This window comes from Micromys minutus, assembly GCF_963924665.1.
Source record: "Micromys minutus genome assembly, chromosome: 11".
NCBI classification, from domain to species: Eukaryota; Metazoa; Chordata; class Mammalia; order Rodentia; family Muridae; genus Micromys; species Micromys minutus.
This window is the reverse complement of record NC_137980.1, coordinates 834819-854798: the sequence shown is the minus strand read 5'-3', so window position 1 is coordinate 854798 and position 19980 is coordinate 834819. Positions and strand designations below refer to the sequence as shown.

Sequence of the window (19980 nt, the reverse complement as noted above, 5' to 3'; positions counted from 1 at the left end):
CAAGAATTGATAAATTGGGTTTTATGAAACTGAAAAGCCTTGGTAAGTCAAAGGACATAGTCAATAGGAAAAATCAGCAACTTACAGATTGGGAAAAATTCTTCACTAACCTCATATCAGATAGAGGATTAATATCCAAAATATATAAAGAACTCAATAAGCTAACCTCCAAAAATCCAAACAACCTAATAAAAAAAACTGGGGTACAGAACAGAGAATTCACAGAGGAATCTTGAATTGCTGAGAAGCACTTAAAAAAATGTTCAACTCGACGCCCGACTTGTGCGCCCGGGAAACCCCGTCGTTCCCTTTCCCCTGGCTGGCAGTGCGGAGGCCGCAGGATGCCCGGAGTTACTGTAAAAGACGTTAACCAGCAGGAGTTCGTCAGAGCTCTGGCAGCCTTCCTCAAAAAGTCTGGGAAACTGAAAGTCCCCGAATGGGTGGACACGGTCAAGTTGGCCAAGCATAAAGAGCTTGCCCCCTATGATGAGAACTGGTTCTACACACGAGCTGCTTCCACAGCACGGCACCTGTACCTCCGCGGTGGTGCAGGGGTTGGTTCCATGACCAAGATCTACGGAGGACAGCAGAGAAACGGTGTCAGGCCCAGCCACTTCAGCAGAGGCTCTAAGAGTGTGGCCCGCCGAGTCCTCCAAGCCCTGGAGGGGCTGAAAATGGTGGAAAAGGACCAAGATGGGGGCCGCAAGCTAACACCTCAGGGACAGAGAGATCTAGACAGAATTGCTGGACAGGTGGCAGCTGCCAACAAGAAGCATTAGAACAAAGGATGCTGGGTTAATAAAATGCCTCATTCATAAAAAAAAAAAAAAAATGTTCAAAGTACTTAGTGCTAAGTGGAATGCAAATCATAACGACCCTGACATTCCACCTTATTCTAATCAAAATTGCTAATATCAAAAACTCAGGTGACAGCATTTGTTGATAAGGATGTAGAGAAAGAGGAACACTCCTCCATTGTTGGTGGGATTGCAAACTGGTACAACCACTCTGGAAATCAATCTGGAGTTTCCTCAGAAAATAAGAAATGGATCTACCTAAAGAACCAGCTATACCACTTTTTGGGATATATCTAAAATGTGCTCTACCATATCACAAAGGCACATGATCCACTATGTTCACAGAGGTCTTTTTTTGTGTGATATCCAGAAGCTGGAAACAGCCCAGATGCTCTACAGCAGAATAATGGATGCAGAAATTGTGGTTCATTTACACAATGGTATACTTTTGCAGGCAAGTGGATGGAACTAGAAAATATCATCCTGAATGATAAGATACCTCAGACCCAAAATGGCATTCATTGTATGTATTCACTAATAAGTGGATAAGTAGATATTAGCCAAAAAAATACAGAATACCCAGGATACAGTCCACACAACTCAAGAAGGTTAACAAGCTGAAGGGCCCAAGTGAGGACACCTCAATTATAAGGGACAGAGGGAAGGAAGGATTTGGGTGGGAAATGAGACAGGAAGGAGAAAGGGAGAACACTATCAGATATTGAGTGAAGTTCTGAGGGACAGCAGAAAGACTGGAAACAGGCAACCTATGGACGTAGGAGGTTAGGGGGCCCCAAAGACCTCAGGATGCAAAAGGAGGGGCCTTAGATAAAATGCTCAACAGTGGGGAGGGGGAACTTGTAGAGTCCACTTCCAGGAGAAAGACAGGGAATCAAGAGGAGGGGTGAAGTTTCCATCCCACAGTCAAAACTCTGACCCAGAATTGTTCTAAATGAACTGCAAGAGCAAAAAATGGAGAAGAGACTGAGGGAAAGAAAGTTCAGTAACCAGCCCAACTTGGGATCCATCTCCAGGGGAGGCTCCGAGGCCCATCAAGTAGCTGAATGAGTCAGATACAGATACTTAAAACACTCAACAACAGAAGCTGGGGACCCCTGTTATTGAATTAGGGAAAGTCTGGAAGAAGCTGAGGAGGAGGTCAACCCTTATAGGTAGACCAGCAGTCTCAACTAACCTGGATGCCTGAGATCTCTCAGACACTGAGCCACCAACTAGGTAGTATATACTAACTTATAAAAGGCCCCCTGACACATATACAGCAGAGGATTGCCTGGTCTGGCCTTAGTGAGAGAAGACACACCTAACCCTTGAGGCCCTAGGGAGTGAGGAGGCCTGAAGGGTGGAGTGGGGACATCTTCTTAGATACAAAGAGGTGGGGAGGAATGGGATGAGGAACTGTGAGAGGTCAAACAGGGAAGGGGATAATGACTGGACTGTAAAAAAAAAAAAGATGAATGATAATTTTTAAAAAATGGGCAATCATGGGAATACAACCTATTACATTTACTTAGGAAAGCAGAAATCCCTGTTGGTCTTGTAGGGATACTTTGAACTTGGGAAAACATCTTTCCCCTCCCACTTCACTTTTGACAAAGCTCCTTTAGCTGGAACACAAACATTTACCACTAACAGGAATGGTGTACAGAAATAAAGGTAGAAATTATCTTAAGGTATATTTTTAAGTGAAAAACAAACTAACCAAAAAGCAGGATAAAGATGTGGTACATTTTAGTCTTTCTCTCTCTCTCTCTCTCTCTCTCTCTCTCTCTCTCTCTCTCTCTCTCTCTCTCTCTCTCTCTTGTAAAAATATAAAATGACTATTAATGCATTTTTTTATTTAAAAACTTATTGTGAGCAGAGCCTGGCCTACCTGCCACCCGGATCGGCAGCTCATAGAGGCTGAGCAACTGGTGAGTGGGAGACCTAGACTGCAGGGGAGCAGAGAGATCTCTGCAGAGTGCACACGGAAAGTGCACACCCTAACTTGCCCTGCCCTGCTTTGCCCGATCCAGCGATTGGGAACAGAAAATTAGAACTTCTGTTTCCACCCGGAGGCGACTTCAGGACGCAGAGCAGAGCCTGGCCCACCTGCCACCCAGGAACAGCAGCTCATAGAGGCTGAGCAACTGTGGTTGGGAACAGAAATTTAGAACTTCTGTTTCCACCCGGAGGCGACTTCCGGACGCAGAGCAGAGCCTGGCCCACCTGCCACCCGGAACGGAGGCTAGTAGAGGCTGAGCAACTGGTGGGTGAGAGACCTGGGCTGCAGGGGAGCAGAGAGATCTCTGTGGAGTACACACGGAAAGTGCACCCCCTGCCTTGCCCTGCCCTGCCATGCCTGATCCAGCAAACAGGAACAAAACGTTGGAACTTCTGCTCACACCCGACGACTCTGACGCATAAAACAGGGCTCGACCCATCTGACACCTGAACCAGTGGAGAACCAGGGACACAGACCAGATACAAGAGAAAGGCAAGAACATATCACTGACAACAAAATGGCAAGAGGAAAGAGAAAGAGTATATCCCAAGGGAACCAAGACAATCTAGCAACACCAGAGCCCAGCTCTCCCATAACAGCAAACATCAGAATTCCAAACACTCCAGAAAAAGAAGACACAGACCTGAAATCATACCTCAAGATGCTGATAGAGATACTTAAAGAAGAAAGGGAGGAAAAGCAAAAAGATTCAGAAGCTTTTAAAGAAGAAACAAGAAAAACACTCAAAGAACTCAAAGAACTAGAGGAAAACAGAACCAAAGAAATAAAGGAATGGAAGAGGGAAATTAAAACAGAGATTGACACAATAAAGAAAACACTAAAAGAGATAACCCTAGAGTCAGAACACCAAAAAAAGAAATCAGGAGTCACAGAAGCAAGCATTTCCAATAGATTACAAGAGATCAAAGAGAGAATCTCAGGGGCAGAAGACAACATGGCAAACATAGACAAAACAGCCAGAGAAGATGCAAAAAACAAAAAGCTCCTAACCCAAAATGTTCAGGAAATCCAAGACACAATGAGAAGACCGAACCTAAGGATAATAGAAATAGAAGAGGGAGAAGAGTATCAACTAAGAGGCACAGTAAATATCTTCAACAAAATCATAGAAGAAAACTTCCCTACCCTCAAGAATGAGATGACCATGAGCATAAAAGAAGCCTTCAGAACTCCAAATAGGTTGGACCAGAAAAGAAATACCTCCCGACACATAATAGTCCAAACACCAAGTGCCCAAAGTAAAGAAAGAATACTAAAAGCAGTAAGGGAAAAAGGTCAGGTAACATATAAAGGCAGACCAATCAGACTCACACCCGATTTCTCAACAGAGACTATGAAAGCTAGAAGAGCCTGGATAGACATCATGCACTCCTTAAGAGAGCACAAGTGCCAGCCCAAGCTGCTATACCCAGCAAAACTATCAATCACCATCGATGGAGAGACGAAGATATTTCAAGACAAATCAAAATTCACACAATATCTGACCACAAACCCAGCACTACAACGAATTATAGGTGGAAAACCCAATACAATGAGGGAAAATACAGTTTAGTAAAAACAAGAAAACTCCTAAACAAGAAAACTAAAAGAAGAAAAAAAAAAAAAAAAAAACAGACACAACTCAACCCAAAAAAGCAATAATAGCAGGAAACAGAAACAACTATTCCTTGATATCTATTAACATAAATGGCCTCAACTCCCCAATAAAGAGACATAGACTATCAGACTGGATACATAAACAGCCTTTTGCTGCATACAGGAAACTCATATCAGAGACAAAGACAGACACTATCTCAGAGTAAAAGGGTGGGAAAAAAACTTCCAAGCAAACAGCTCCAAGAAGCAAGCTGGAGTGGCTATTCTAATATCGAATAAAGTAAATTTCCAACCAAAACTTATCAAAAAAGATAAGGAAGGACACTTTTTACTCATTACCGGGGAAATCTGTCAGGAGGAACTCTCAATCCTTAACATATATGCTCCAAATAAAAAATCACCCACATTCATTAAAAAAAAACCCTACTAAAGCTCAAAAAATACATTTCACCCCACACAATAATAGTGGGAGACTTTAATACCCCACTCTCACCAATGGACAGATCAGGGAAACAGAAACTGAACAAGGACACTGCAAAACTAGCAGCGACTTTGAACCAACTAGAATTAATAGATATATACAGAACATACTATCCCAAAGTAAAAGAATACACCTTCTTCTCACCACCCCATGGCACCTTCTCGAAAATTGACCACATAATTGGACACAGAACGAGCCTCCATCGATATAAGAAGATTGAAATACTCCCATGCATCCTCTCAGATCACCATGGTCTATGGCTGGTCTTTAACAACAACAAAGACAACAAAACGCCCACATACACATGGAAACTAAACAATGCTCTGTTAAAGGATAGCAGGGTCAAAGAAGAAATAAAGAAATTAAGGATTTTTTAGAATTCAACGAAAATGAAAACACAACATACCCAAACCTATGGGATGCAATGAAATCAGTATTGAGAGGAAAACTCATAGCCCTAAGTGCTTCCAAAAAGAAACTGGAGAGAGCTCACATCAGCAACCTGACAGCACAGCTAAAAGCCCTAGAACAAAAGGAAGCAGATATACCCAAAAAGAGTAGACGGCTAGAAATAATCAAAATTAGGGCAGAAATAGACCAAATAGAAACAAAAAGAACCATTGAAAAAAATCAACAAAACCAAGAGTTGGTTCTTTGAGAAAATCAACAAGATTGATAAACCCCTAGCCAGACTAACTAGAGGGCAAAGAGAGAGTATCCAAATTAACAAAATCAGAAAGGAAAATGGCGACATAAAAACTGAAACTTAGGAAATTCAAGAAATCATCAGATCCTACTACAAAAACTTATACTCCACAAAATTGGAAAATCTGGAGGAAATGGACGAATTCCTAGACAGATACAAGGTCCCAAAGTTTAACCAGGACCAAGTAAACCATCTAAATAACCCTATAACACCTAAAGAAATAGAAGAAGTCATCAAAAGCCTCCCAACCAAAAAAAGCCCAGGTCCAGACGGGTTCAGTGCAGAATTTTATCAGACATTTATTGAGGATATAACACCAATACTCGCCAAAATATTCCAAAAGATAGAATCAGATGGAATATTACCCAACTCATTTTTTGAGGCTACAATAACCCTCGTACCTAAACCACACAAAGACCCTACAAGGAAAGAGATCTTCAGACCAATCTCACTTATGAACATTGATGCAAAAATACTCAACAAAATCCTTGCAAACCGAATCCAAGAACACATCAAATGATCATTCATAATGACCAAGTAGGCTTCATCCCTGGAATGCAGGGATGGTTTAACATAAGGAAATCCATCAATGTAATGCACCATATAAACAAACTCTAAGACCAAAATCACATGGTCATCTCACTAGATGCTGAGACAGCATTCGACAAAATCCAACACCCCTTCATGTTAAAAGTCCTGGAAAGAACAGGAATCCAAGGCCCATACTTAAACATAAGAAAAGCAATATACAGCAAACCAACAGCCAACATCAAACTTAATGGTGAGAAACTTGAAGCAATCCCACTAAAATCAGGGACTCGACAAGGCTGCCCACTCTCCCTCTACCTATTCAACATAGTACTGGAAGTCCTGGCTGGAGCAATTAGACAGCAAAAGAAGATCAAGGGGATACGAATCAGAAAGGAAGAGATAAAAACATCACTCTTTGCCGATGACATGATAGTGTACTTGAGTGACCCCAAAAATTCCACCAGAGAACTCCTACAGCTGATAAACAAGTTCAGCAAAGTGGCTGGATACAAAATTAACTCAAACAAATCAGTAGCCTTCCTATACTCAAAGGACCAACATGTGGAGAAAGAAATTAGGGAAAAGGTACCCTTCACAATCTTTACAAAAACTATGAAATACCTTGGTGTGACTGTAACTAAGCAAGTGAAGGACCTGTATGACAAGAACTTCAAACCTCTAAAGAAAGAAATTGAGGAGGATCTCAGAAAATGGAAAGATCTCCCATGCTCATGGATTGGAAAAATCAACATCTTAAAAATGGCCATCCTACCAAAAACAATCTACAGATTCAACGCAATCCCCATCAAAATTCCAACCCAGTTCTTCATGGAATTGGAAAGATCAATGTACAATTTCATATGGAATAACAAAAGACCTAGAATAGCGAAATCCATCCTCAACAACAACAAAAAAAAAACATCTGCGGGAATCACTGTCCCTGACCTCAAGCTATATTACAAAGCAATTGTGCTGAAAACTGCATGGTACTGGTACAGAAATAGGCATGTGAATCAATGGAATAGAATAGAAGATCCTGAAATGAGCCCTCATGTATATGGTCACCTGATTTTTGACAAAGGAGCAGTAAACATTCAATGGAAAAAGGAGAGCCTATTCAACAAATGGTGCTGGTCCAACTGGCACTCAGCATGCAAAAGAATGAAAATAGACCCGTTCTTATCTCCTTGTACAAAGCTCAAGTGTAAGTGGATCAAAGATCTCCACATTAAACCAGATACACTGAAACTATTAGATGAGAAACTAGGGAAAACCTTAGGACACATAGGCACAGGAGAAAATTTCCTGAACAAAACACCAATGGCTTAAGCTCTAAGGTCAAAGATTAACAAATAGGACTTAATGAGATTGCAAAGTTTCTGTAAGGCTAAGGACATCGTCAAGAAAACAAAACGGCAACCAACAGAATGGGAAAAGATCTTTACCAACACCACATCCGATAGAGGCCTAATATCCAAGGTGTATAAGGAACTCAAAAAGCTAGACACCAGAGAATCAAATAACCCTATTAAAAAATGGGGTACAGAGCTAAACAAAATGTTTTCAGTTGAGGAACACCGAATGGCCGAGAAACATCTGAGGAAGTGCTCCACATCCTTAGCCATCAGGGAAATGCAAATCAAAACAACCCTGAGATTCCACCTCACACCAGTCAGATTGGCCAAGATCCAAAACTCAGATGACAGCAGATGCTGGCGAGGCTGCGTAGAAAGAGGAACACTTCTCCACTATTGGTGGGGTTGCAAGCTAATACATCCACTCTGGAAATCTGTCTGGCGATACCTCAGAAAGTTGGATATAGTACTACCTGAAGACCCAGCTATTCCACTTCTGGGCATATACCCCAGAGACACTTTAATACACAACAAAGATATATGCACCACAATGTTCATAGCGGCTCTATTTATAATAGCCAGAAGCTGGAAGGAACCCAGATGTCCTTCAGAAGATGAATGGATACAAAAATTGTGGTACATATACACAATGGAATACTACTCAGCCACCAGAAACAATGACTTAACCAATTTCTTAAAAAAATGGCTGCATCTAGAGAATATCATCCTGAGTGAGATAACCCAGTCACAAAAGAACAGACATAATATGCAGTCACTGATAGTGGGATGCTAACCCCAGAGGCTTGCACTCCCCCAGAAACAACTCACAGACTGTATGAAGTCCAAGAAATAAAGAAAACAAATATATATATATATATATATATATATATATATATATATATATATATATATATATATATATATATATGTTTACAAAACAAGAAGACTTTGACTATTTCCATGTTGCATTTTGTTTTGCATGTACTTTATGCTTATTGTAACTATTAGGTTTTCAATGCATACTGTCAAGCCCTTGAAAAAAATCAAGTACTGACTAAAAAATATATTCACATGGTTTTATGTAAAAATTATTTTAATGTGAAAAAACAGTACTGACAAAAATGTTTAAATTTAAGCAAAAAATGTTTAAAATCTGTACATTTATCTTTGTTTTGTAAAATAAAGTCGTTTAAAAAAAAAGAAAAAAACTTATTATGTATATTCTTACACATCATGGAATATGTGTATAACACTCAAGTACAGCTTTTGAGAATCAGTTCTCTTCCAACATGTGGGTCTAGGGGATCAAGCGTAGGTAATGACTAGTTTGAGGCAGAAAATTTGACTAAAATACATGTGACATTGTCTTCTTGAGTCTGATGATTTAGCCTTTTAAAAATACTGTACTACATTTGTTTATTTTGTAGTTATGTGTTTGTGTGAGTGTTCTTTTACTATGGTGTGCATGTGGAGACCTGAGGAAAACTTGATGAATTTGCTTCTTTCTTCTACCATTTGGGTTCCAAGCCTAAATTCAGGTCATCGGGCTTGATGGCAAGTGCCTTTACCTGCTGAGCAATCTTCCTGCTTTAATGTAACTTGACAGTTTCTCTTATCTCTTCTGGAAGTGCATATTAATCAACACACACACACACACACACACACACACACACACACACACACACACACACACACTGCTCTTATTTACACAAGAAAATGTATAGTATGTATAAAAAAAAAACAAAATAAATAAATAAATAAAACAATGGTGTCTCCCCTCTGGTTGAATGGACAGCTGTGTGTCACTAATTACCTATCAAGGTGACAGATAAGTTCTGAGGGAGAAATAAATTTTCTAGCACAGTTCAGGTAAATATTATGGGTTTCTGGGTTCACAAGGGTACTACCTCTTTTTTTTTATATTGGATATTCTCTACATTTACATTTCAGTTGTTATCCTCTTGCCCCAATCCCATCCCCCCTTCCCATTATGTAGCCTCCATGAAGGTACTTCCTCTCCCAACCACCCTCTCTCACCACAGCACCTTGGCATTCCCCTACACTGAGTAAATGAGCCTTCACTGGACCAAAGGCCTCTCTTCCCTTTGATGCCAGAAAATGTTTCTCTGCTGCATATGCAACTGAAGCCATAGGTATCTTTGTGTGAACTCATTGGTTGGTGTTTGTGTCACTGGTAGCTGTGGTGGGTTTGGTTAGTTGATCATTTTGTTCTTCCTATGGGGTTGCAGACCCTTTCAGCTCCTTCAGTTCTTTTTCTAGTTCCTTCATTGTCTACCACCCCCACCCCCTGTGTTCAGTCTGATGGTTTACTGCAAGCATTCTCCTCTGAATCAATATGGCTGAGGAAGAGCCTCTGAGGAGGCATCCATATCTAAGTCTTGCCAGTAAGAAAGCAATACTTGGCATCAGAAATAGTACCTGGGCTTAGTGGCTGCATATGGGGGTGGATTCACAGGTGAGACAATCGCTGGATGATCTTTTCTCCAATCTTTGCTCCTCTATTTGTCCCTTTATTTCCTCCCATGAGTGTTTCATTCTCCCTTCTAAGGACTGGGGTATGGGTACTACCTCTTAAGAACTCTGTTTACATGTTTGAATTCTTTTTCTGTTAAAATTGAACAACTTTATTTTAAAAAAACAAAGATAAATGTACAGATTTTAAGCATTTTTGCACAAAAGTATACAAATACATTTTTTTCAGTACTTGACTTTTTGAAAGGTTTGATACTATGCTTTAAAATCTTACTAGAAACAATGAGCGTAAAGTACATGTAAAACAAGATGTAACTTGGAAATAGTCCAAGTTTTTTTAGTGTGTGAAGATTAAGGATAATGGTTTTTCATTTTCTTTTCTTTTCTTTCTTTTTCTTTTTCTTCTTTTTTTTTTTTTTTTTTTTTTTTTTTTGGCCTTTGTTTTTTCTTGAACTTCATATAGTCTGTAAGTTGTTTCTGGGGTTATCAGAGCTTTCTGGGGTTAGTATTTAATTATCAGTGACTACATATTATGTCTGTTCTTTTGTGACTGGGTTATCTCACTCAGGATGATATTCTCTAGATGCATCCATTTTCTTAAGATTTTCATACAGTCATTGTTTCTGATATCTGAGTAAAAGTCCATTGTGTAAATATACACAATTTTTGTATCCATTCATCTACTGAAGGACATCTGGGTTCTTTCCAGCATCTGGCTATTATAAATAGGGCTGTTATGAACATTGTGGTGCATGTGTCTTTGTTGTATGTTGGAGCATCTCTGGGGTAAATGCCCAAAAGTAGAATAACTGGGTCTTCAGGTAGTATTACGTCCAATTTTTTGAGGAATCAACAGACTGATTTGCAGAGTGGTTGTACCAGTTTACAACCCCACCAACAGTGGAGAAATGTTCCTCTTTATCCACATCCTCACACGCATCTGCTGTCATCTGAAGTTTTGATCTTGGCCATTCTGGTTGGTGTGAGGTGGAATCTCAGGGGTGTTTTGATTTGCATTTCCCTGATGGATAAGGATGTTGAGCACTTCCTTAGATGCTTCTCAGCCATTCGATATTCTTCAATTGAGAACTTTTTGTTTAGCTCTGTGCCCCATTTTTTAATAGGGTTGTTTGTTTCTCTGGTGTATACTTCTTGAGTTCTTTGTATACCTTGGATATTAGGCCTCTATCTGATGTGGGGTTGGTAAAGATCTTTTTCCAATCTGATGGCTGCTGTTTTGTTTTCTTGAGAGTGTCCTTAGCCTTACAGAAACTTTGCAATCTCATTAAGGCCCATTTGTCGATATTTGACCTTAGAGCACAAGCCATTGATGTTCTGATCAGGAAATTCCCTCCTGTGCCTAGGTGTTCTAAGGTTTTCCCTATATTCTTTTCTAATAGTTGCAGTGTACCTGGTTTAATGTGGAGATCTTTTACCCACTTGCACTTGAGTTTTGTACAATGAGATAAGAAAGGGTCTATTTTCATTCTCCTGCATGCTGAGTGCCAGTTGAACCAACACAATTTGTTGAAGAGGCTGTCTATTTTCTATTGAATGTTTACAGCTCCTTTGTCAACAATCAAGTGAACATATATGTGAGGGCTCATTTCTGGATCTTCTAGTCTATTCCATTGATCCACATGACTATCTCTTTACCAGTACCATGTAGTTTTTAGCACAATTGCCTTGTGATATAGCTTGAGGTCAGGGATAGTGATTCCCACAGATGTTTTCTTGTTGTTGAGGATGGATTTCACTATTCTAGGTCTTTTGTTATTCCAGATGAAATTGCACATTGCTCTTTCCCACTCTATGAAGAATTGGGTTGAAATTTTGATGGGGATTGCATTGAATCTGTATATTGCTTTTGGTAAGATGGGCATTTTTACAATGTTGATCCTTCCAATCCATGAGCATGGGAGATCTTTCCATTTTCTGAAATCTTCCTTGATTTCCTTCTTTAGACATTTGAATTTCTTGTCATTCAGGACCTTTACTTGCTTAGTTAGAGTCACACCAAGGTATTTTATATTGTTTCTGACTATTGTGAAGGGTTATCTTTTTTTGTAATTTCTTTCTCTGCATGTTTGTCCTTTGAGTAGAGGAAGGCTACTGATTAGTTTGAGTTAATTGTATAGCAAGCCACTTTGCTGAACTTGTTTATCAGCTGTAGAAGTTCTCTGGTGGAATTTTTGGGGTCACTTAAATTACACTATCATGTCATCTGCAAACAGTGATGCTTTTACTTCTTCCTTTCTGATTTGTATCCCCTTGATCTCCTTTTGCTGTCTAATTGCTCCAGCCAGGACTTCCAGTACTATGTTGAATAGGTAGGGGGAGAGTAAGCAGCCTTTTCGAGTCCCTGATTTTAGTGGGTTTGCTTTAAGGCTCCCACTGTTAAGTTTGATGTTGGCTGTTGGTTTTACTGTAGATTGCTTTTATTATGTTTAGGTATGAGCCCTGGATTCCTGCTCTTTCCAAGACTTTTAACATGAAGGGGTGTTGAATTTTGTCAAATGCTTTTGCAGCATCTAGTGAGATGACCATGTTGTTTTTTTTTTTCTTTTTCTGTAGTTTGTTTATATGGTAGATTACATTGATGGATTTCCATACATTAAACAATCCCTGCATCCCAGGGATGAAGTCGACTTGGTCATGGTGAATGATCGTTTTGATGTGTTCTTGGATTCTGTTTGCAAGGATTTTGTTGAGTATTTTTGCATCAATGTTCATGAGTGAGATTGGTCTGAAGTTCTCCTTCCTTGTAGGGTTTTTATGTGGTTTAGGAACGAGGGTTATTGTGGTCTCAAAAAAATGAGTTAGGTAGTGTTCCATCTGACTCTATTTTGTGGAATAGCTTGCAGAGTATTGGTATTAGGTCATCAATAAATGTCTGATAAAATTCTGCACTAAACCCATCTGGACATGGGATTTTTTTTGGTTGGGAGGCTATTGATGACTGCTTCTATTTCTTTAGGTGTTATGAGATTATTTAGATGGTTTACCTGATTGTGGTTTAACTTTAGTATCTGGTATCTGTCTAGGATTTCATCCATTTCCTCCAGATTTTCCAGCTTTGTTAAGTATATGTTTTTGTAGTAGGATCTGATGACTTTTTGAATTTCCTCAGTTTTAGTTGTTATGTCTCCACTTTCATTTCTGATTTTGTTAATTCGGATATTCTCTCTTTGCCGTCTAGTTAGTCTGGCTAAGGGTTTATCAATCTTCTTAATTTTCTCAAAGAACCAGCTCTTGGTTTTGTTGATTCACTGAATTGTTCCTTTTGTTTCAATTTGTCAATTTCTGCTCTGAGTTTGATTATTTCTTGCCATCTATTCTTTGGGTGTATCTTCTTCTTCTTCTTCTTCTTCTTCTTCTTCTTCTTCTTCTTCTTCTTCTTCTTCTTCTTCTTCTTCTTCTTCTTCTTCTTCTTTTATTCTAGAGCTTTCAACTGTGCTGTCAAATTGCTAGTATATGCTCTCTCCAGTTTCTTTTTGGAAGCACTCAGAGCTCTGAGTTTTCCTCTCAGTACTACTTTCATTTCATTCCATAGGTTTGGGGATGTTGTTTTTTCGTTTTCATTAAATTCTAGAAATCCTTAATTTCTTTATTTATTTCTTCTTTGACCATGCTATCGTTTAATAGAACATTGTTTAGTTTCCATGTGTATGTGGGCTTTTTGTTTTCTTTGTTGTTATTAAAGATCAGCCTTAGACCATTGTGATCTGATAGGATTCATGAGAGTATTTCAATCTTCTTATAACTATTGAGGCTTGTTTTGTGACCGATTATATGGTTAGTTTTGGAGAAGGTGCCGTGAGGTGCTGAGAAGAAGGTATATTCTTTTGTTTTAGGTAGATATGTTCTGTAGATGTCAATTCATTCCACTTGGTTCATAACCTCTGCTAGTTTCACTGTGTCCTTGTTCAGTTTCTGTTTCCATGATCTGTCCATTGAAGAGAGTGGGGTGTTGAGGTCTCCCACTATTATTGTGTGAGGTGCAATGTATTTTTTGAGCTTTAGTAGGTTTTTTTTTTTTTTTATGAATATGGGTGCTGTTGTATTTGGAACATATACGTTAAGGATTGAGTGTTTCTCCTGATAATTTTTCCCTGTAATGAGTAAAAAAGTGTCCTTCCTTATCTTTTTTGATAACTTTTGGTTGAAAATCTACTTTATTCAATATTAGAATGGCCACTCCAGCTTGCTTTTGGGGCAGTTTTCTTGGAAGTTTTTTTTCCCCAACCTTTTACTCTGAGTTAGTGTCTGTCTTTGTCTCTGAGATGAGTTTCCTGTATGCAGCAAAATGCTGGATTCTGTTTATGTATCCAGTCTGATAGCCTATATCTTTTTATTGGGGAATTGAGTCCATTTATGTTAACAGATGTTAAGGAATAGTGGTTGCTGTTTCCTGCTATTTTTGCTTTTAGGGGTAGAATTGTGCTTGTGTGTCTTTCTTCTTTTGGTTTTCTTGCTTAGGTGTTTTCTTGTTCTTACTAGGATGTAGTTTCTCTCCTTGTATTGGGTTTTCCACCTATAATTCATTGTAGTGCTGGGTTTGTGGTCAGACATTGTATAAATTTAGATTTGTCATGGAATATCTTAGTTTCTCCATCTATGGTGATTGAGAGTTTTTCTGGGTATAGCAGCTTGGGCTGACACTTGTGTTCTCTTAGGGTCTGCATAATGTCTGTCCAGCCTCTTCTAGCTTTCATAGTCTCTGTTGAGAAATTGGGTGTGATTCTGATTGGCCTGCCTTTATATGTTACCTGACCTTTTTCCCTTACTGCTTTTAGTATTCTTTCTTTGCTTTGGGCATTTGGCATTTTGACTATTATTTGTCGGGAGGAATTTTTTTTTCTGGTCCACTCTATTTGGAGTCCTGTAGGCTTCTTTTATGCTCATGGTCATCTCATTCTTAAGGGTAGGGAAGTTTTCTTCTAAGATTTTGTTGAAGATATTTACTGTGCCTCCTTGTTGATAGTCTTCGCCCTCTTCTATTCCTATTATCCTTAGGTTTTGTTTTCTCATTGTGTTGTCGATCTCCTGGACATTTTGGGTTAGGAGCTTTTTGGCTTTTGCATGTCTCTGACTCTTTTGTCTATGTTTTCAATGTTGCCATAGGTCCCCAATATTCTCTCTTCCATCTCTTGTAATCTGTTCGGGATGCTTGCATCTGTGTCTCCTGATTTCATTTTTTAGGTTTTCTACTTCCAGGGTAGTGTTTTGTTTATTTTTTCATGTCCATTTTAAATTTCTGCTTCAATTCCTTCATCTCTTTGCTTATGTTTTCCTCTACTTCTTTGATTTCTTTGAGTGTTTTTCTTGTTTCCTCTTTAAAAGCTTCTATTTCATTATGCTTTTCCTCCTGTTCCTGTTCAAGGATCTCTATCATCATCTTGAGTTATGATTTTGGGTCTGAGTCTTCTTTTTTGGAGTGTTTGGCATTCAGCTGTTTGCTGTGATTGGAGAGCTGGGTTCTGGTGTTGCCACATTGTCTTGGTTTCCCTGGAGTATGTTCTTTCTATTTTCTTTTGCCATCTTGTTGTCTGTGATTATACCTGGTTTTATTGTCAGTGATTGGTTCCCGTCTCTCTTGTGTACCTTGCCTGCGTCCCTAGATCTCAGCTGTTCCTGGTGGCAGATGGCCTGAGCATTTGGTCCGCATGCATGGGCCCTTTGGTTGGAAACGAAGTCCCTAAGGCAGAGTTTCTTCTCTCTCAAACCAATGGGTGGGGCGCTTTTCGGTTGCTCAGCCCAGACCTCTCTGTGTCCTGGCTACTAGCAGTGCAGTCTCACCAGGCCTGTGTCCCTGGATCTCAGCTGTTCCTGGTGGCAGATGGCCTGAGTGCCTGTTGTGCATGCATGGGCCCACTAGGTGGAAACTGAGACCCTAATCAGGGTTCCTGTTCCCCTGAACCGATGGGGGGGGGTTCAGGGGGCGCACTTTCCAAGTGCTAGGCACAGACCTCTCTGCTCCCTGGGTACTTGCAGCACAATCTCACCAGGCCTGTGTCCTTGGCTCTCTCACAAGTTTGCTTTCTTATAATCAATTAACCATTAGGCAAGCAGAATGTACTGAGGACAAATATTATTTGTTTTAAATTGACAGTAATATCTTTAGAAAGCCTAGCTTTGTGAAGCAATGGTCCCAATTAGAATGTCTCTTGGAGAAAACACAGAAAGCCCACAGAATCAACCAATCTGGGCTCGCAGAATTCACAGAGCCTGGTGCCTGCATGGGTCTGACCTAGGTCCTCTGGGTCTATGTCATGGTTGTATCTCTTGGTGTTCTTGTTGGACTCCTGATGGTAGGAATATTTATGTGTGACCATTTTGGACACATTCTGTTATTCAAAGAACTTGATGAATGACAACAAAAATGATTTCAAAATTTTATCCAAAGCATTTATAGTAATATAAATAAATTATTGGATAAATAAGTACATCAGAATAAATGCTCCCTGAAAGTGAATTACAATTATTTATGGATATTTTCCATTGTCCAGGTAAAGAAACATAGATTTTTTTTAAGTACTTAAATGTGAACTGTTTATAGTCACTTTTTTCTGAATACCATGGTAGGAATGGGAAGAAAAAGTATTTCAGCTACATGGTCTTGACATGATGTGATAGAAATGTGTTAATCTTTCAATTTGTCAGAAAAGCCAGCCCTACCCTTTTGAACCAAATTTAAAGCAAGCATTTATTAAATATTAAATACTGACCAAGAGATGGACTTTGGTCAGGACCCTTCCCTTGGAATTTCCTAGATGGAATAGCTCTGAGCTACAAGTTGCAGGGCTTTATAGAAACAAACCAATAGGTCACTGTCCTTTCCCATGAGGCTTTGTTATATCTCAAAAACTACAATTCCCAGCATTCCAGGAAATTATTTAGTTCCTGGGCTGGTGGGGTTATGGTTATTTTTAGTAATTATAAGTGCTACTTTATCCTTTTATATCTCCAAATCTTTAGTGGCATCAGACAAGTTCTACTATCCAAATACTAACCAGACCTGACCCTGCTTAATTGCTGAGAGCAGATAAGATTGGGCACATTCAGGGTAATATGGCCATAGACCAGGAAAATTCTAATAGAGGGGAATCTTACAAAATATTTTGCCCTAGTATTTTGTAAAACTGCCAACATCATAAAAAATAAGTAAAGTCTGAGAGTCATGGCCAATAAGAGCCCATGGATAGACTCTTGGGACACAAAAAGCTATTGGCAAAAAGTAATGATAAATATATAACTGTAGACTTTAGACAATATTCATTTTAACATGCACTTACTAGTTATTACAAATAGAAGCTATTAATTACAGGAGAAATTGGCTGAGGAAGTCAATGGAAATTCTATCATGTTGTTCTAAATCTGTTCTAAAATAAAGTTTATTTTAAAAGAAGTCATAGGACCACACATGATTTGATGGCAGGAACATTCAAAATGTGTAAAAAGCAGGTGTATTTGTTGGGATAGAGGTATCTGTAATGGAATCCATTTCATTAATTTACTTCTTCCTTTACTCAGCTCATGCAGCTGTGTGACCTTGACTCCACAAGTAGTAAGTCTGGCCTGAGGTACTCAACCATTTTTATCTCTCTCCTCACAGTTTCAAAATCCTAAGACCTTTGCCATAAGAGTGTAGACTGAGGATAGCAACTGACCTTGGTTGTGATTCTATTGAAAAATCCCAGTAATGTGTCCTTGAACTGTGAGGTAGGAGACCTTGCCTCTTGCTATCTGAAGAACTTGGACAGGGAGGGGAATCTTGAGAAAGAAAGTATCACAAGAGGATGACAAGTTAGAATAGAGCCAAAGGCCCAGAGAAGGCATGGGGCATTTGAGGACTCCCAGGTTGTTTCCTGCCTAGGTTGACTGGAGGCTTCTTGCTTAGAGTCAGTGACTCTCTTCAGTGAGTGGAAAGGGTTTCTGAAGGATAGAAAGGAAGAATTGACTCCAAACTTATTTTTATGTGAAATATGATTAGATTTATTTTTTTGAGACAGAATCTCACTAGTGCAAGCCAACCTTAGACCCATGATTCTCTTGCTGTGATTCTCCTGCCTAGGGCCTTACACAGATGACTCATCAAGTCTGGCCACATTCAAAACATTAACAGAAGCTGCTCTATTCCTTGTCAGATAATTAAGTATTTATCTAAAGATAAACTTGTGAAGAGTAATTTGGTTAATATGCTGAAAATATTTAGAATGAGTATGCAGCATGATGCAGGTCAATATTTCTATTTTATAGACTTTTTCTATTTATGATATAATTTCACAATAAAAAGTTTTGAAAGACTAAAGCTTATTTTGTCTTCCTTGGCAATCAAATTCAGAAATAGAGGTAGTATGCTTAGATCCTACTGCAACTGAAAAACTGCTAATGTGGCAGAAAGTACTTGACCTTGGAGTCAAGAAAAGGTAAATTTGGCTGGATTTGGTTCTGCTACTCTGCACGGTGTAACCTCAGACAGCTATTGTTGGTCTTCTTTGAATATCAGTTTTCTTCTGTGAAAAACATAGATTATAATATTCTTAATATTATTCACTGTTGTGAGAAAGTTTGTGTTACTGTCCCAGCATCTAGTATTCTGAGTAAATACGTTTATATTTTTGTCAACTAAAAGAGGCTAAATTAAGGCAGAGTCTGCAAGAATGTAGAAGAGAGAATGGATGGCAACCTAATTTAGGTAGTAGATCAGACAGTTCTTGGAGATTAATTATTAGATGCCTAAGCAAGGCAGGGTAAGAGGAGCCACTGTACTGGCCAGGAATCCTACCTGTGTACATGGACAAGTAAGAAATTTACATAGGAAGAGAAACAGGATTACGTGTGTGTGTGTGTGTGTGTGTGTGTGTGTGTGTGAATGTGTGTATGTGAGTGTGTGTGTATGTGTGTGTTTTGAGAATACAAAGACTTATGGATCCAATGGAACTTCTCATGGGAGATGACACAGATCAATCTATGAGTTACAGTTCAAGTTCATTCAGAGTCTTACTTCCTAAGAAAGTATGCTTAGGATTATGGGTAGGGGATCAGAGTTAGAGCCATGAACAATATGAAAAGAGAGTCATCAGAAAAGAAGGATAAATCTGGAAATAGAGTGGAAAAAATTTTATATGTTAAGTAGAGAAGTAGAACTTCTTAGACCAGAGAGAACCTTTTAAAGAGGAAATGATTGTTTTATGTTTTCAACTATTATGGCAAGATTCACTAAGGTTTGTGATAAAAAAGAAAAAAATGAAGAACTAGATTAAACTAATGGTTTCCACTGGTCAGACAGATTGCAGAAAAGGTACATGGGAGGGAAGAAGTGGACATGTCAAACTCACTCAGCATTCTGGAAGCTTAGCTGTCAAAAAAAGACAGACAAGAATGGTGTAACAAACTCACTTGTTGGCTTTAATGAATCTGTTGGAAAGTAAATAAATGTAGGAGATTGGGAGAGAGGGCATTGGGAGAAACAAGAAGGGGGAGAGGTGGTAAGGGAAGGAGAGAAACTGAAGTATAGATTGTGGGAGGGAGAGGGATTTGCTACCACAGGTGGAGGAATTAGCCAGAAACCAGAAGAAGGTCACTTCCTCTGGAATGAAATAGAAGCTGTTGAGGGGAGATAAAAATAGATAAAGTGTAGGTTGGGGTATGCAGGTATGTGCTTCAGTGCTGAGGAAATTCAGCTGATCACCTCAAAAGTCTGTGGAGAGAGGCACTGAGTGAGGGGCAACAGAGTGGATGTGCTGACCATAGTTTTACAAAGTGCTGAGTGCTTGGGTCTTGCTGAGGTAGAAGGATCATTTCCTCCTTCATTTCCTTGCTTGCAGCTGCAAGGCTAACTGCAGTGGCAGCTGACCAGAGCCTCTAGGAGAGCAGGGTAGAGACCAAGGGGAGGGGTAAGTGTGCTAATGTGGACTTGTGAGTTCCCGAGTGCTACCAAATCCAAGGAGTCAGACTGTGGCAGATGGTAGATCTTTTAAGGAAATTGAGACATT

The 19980-nt window shown here is 39.3% G+C and overlaps 1 protein-coding gene across 1 annotated transcript; it reads left to right on the top strand.

The window, feature by feature from the left end:
* The first annotated feature begins 305 nt into the window (after window positions 1-305).
* On the top strand, window positions 306-832 carry LOC308427624 (small ribosomal subunit protein eS19-like). Its single transcript, XM_080925766.1, has one exon. It carries the CDS (start codon window positions 342-344, stop codon window positions 777-779), a length of 438 nt encoding a protein of 145 aa, XP_080781892.1. The 5' UTR covers window positions 306-341; the 3' UTR covers window positions 780-832.
* The last annotated feature ends 19148 nt before the right edge of the window (window positions 833-19980 follow it).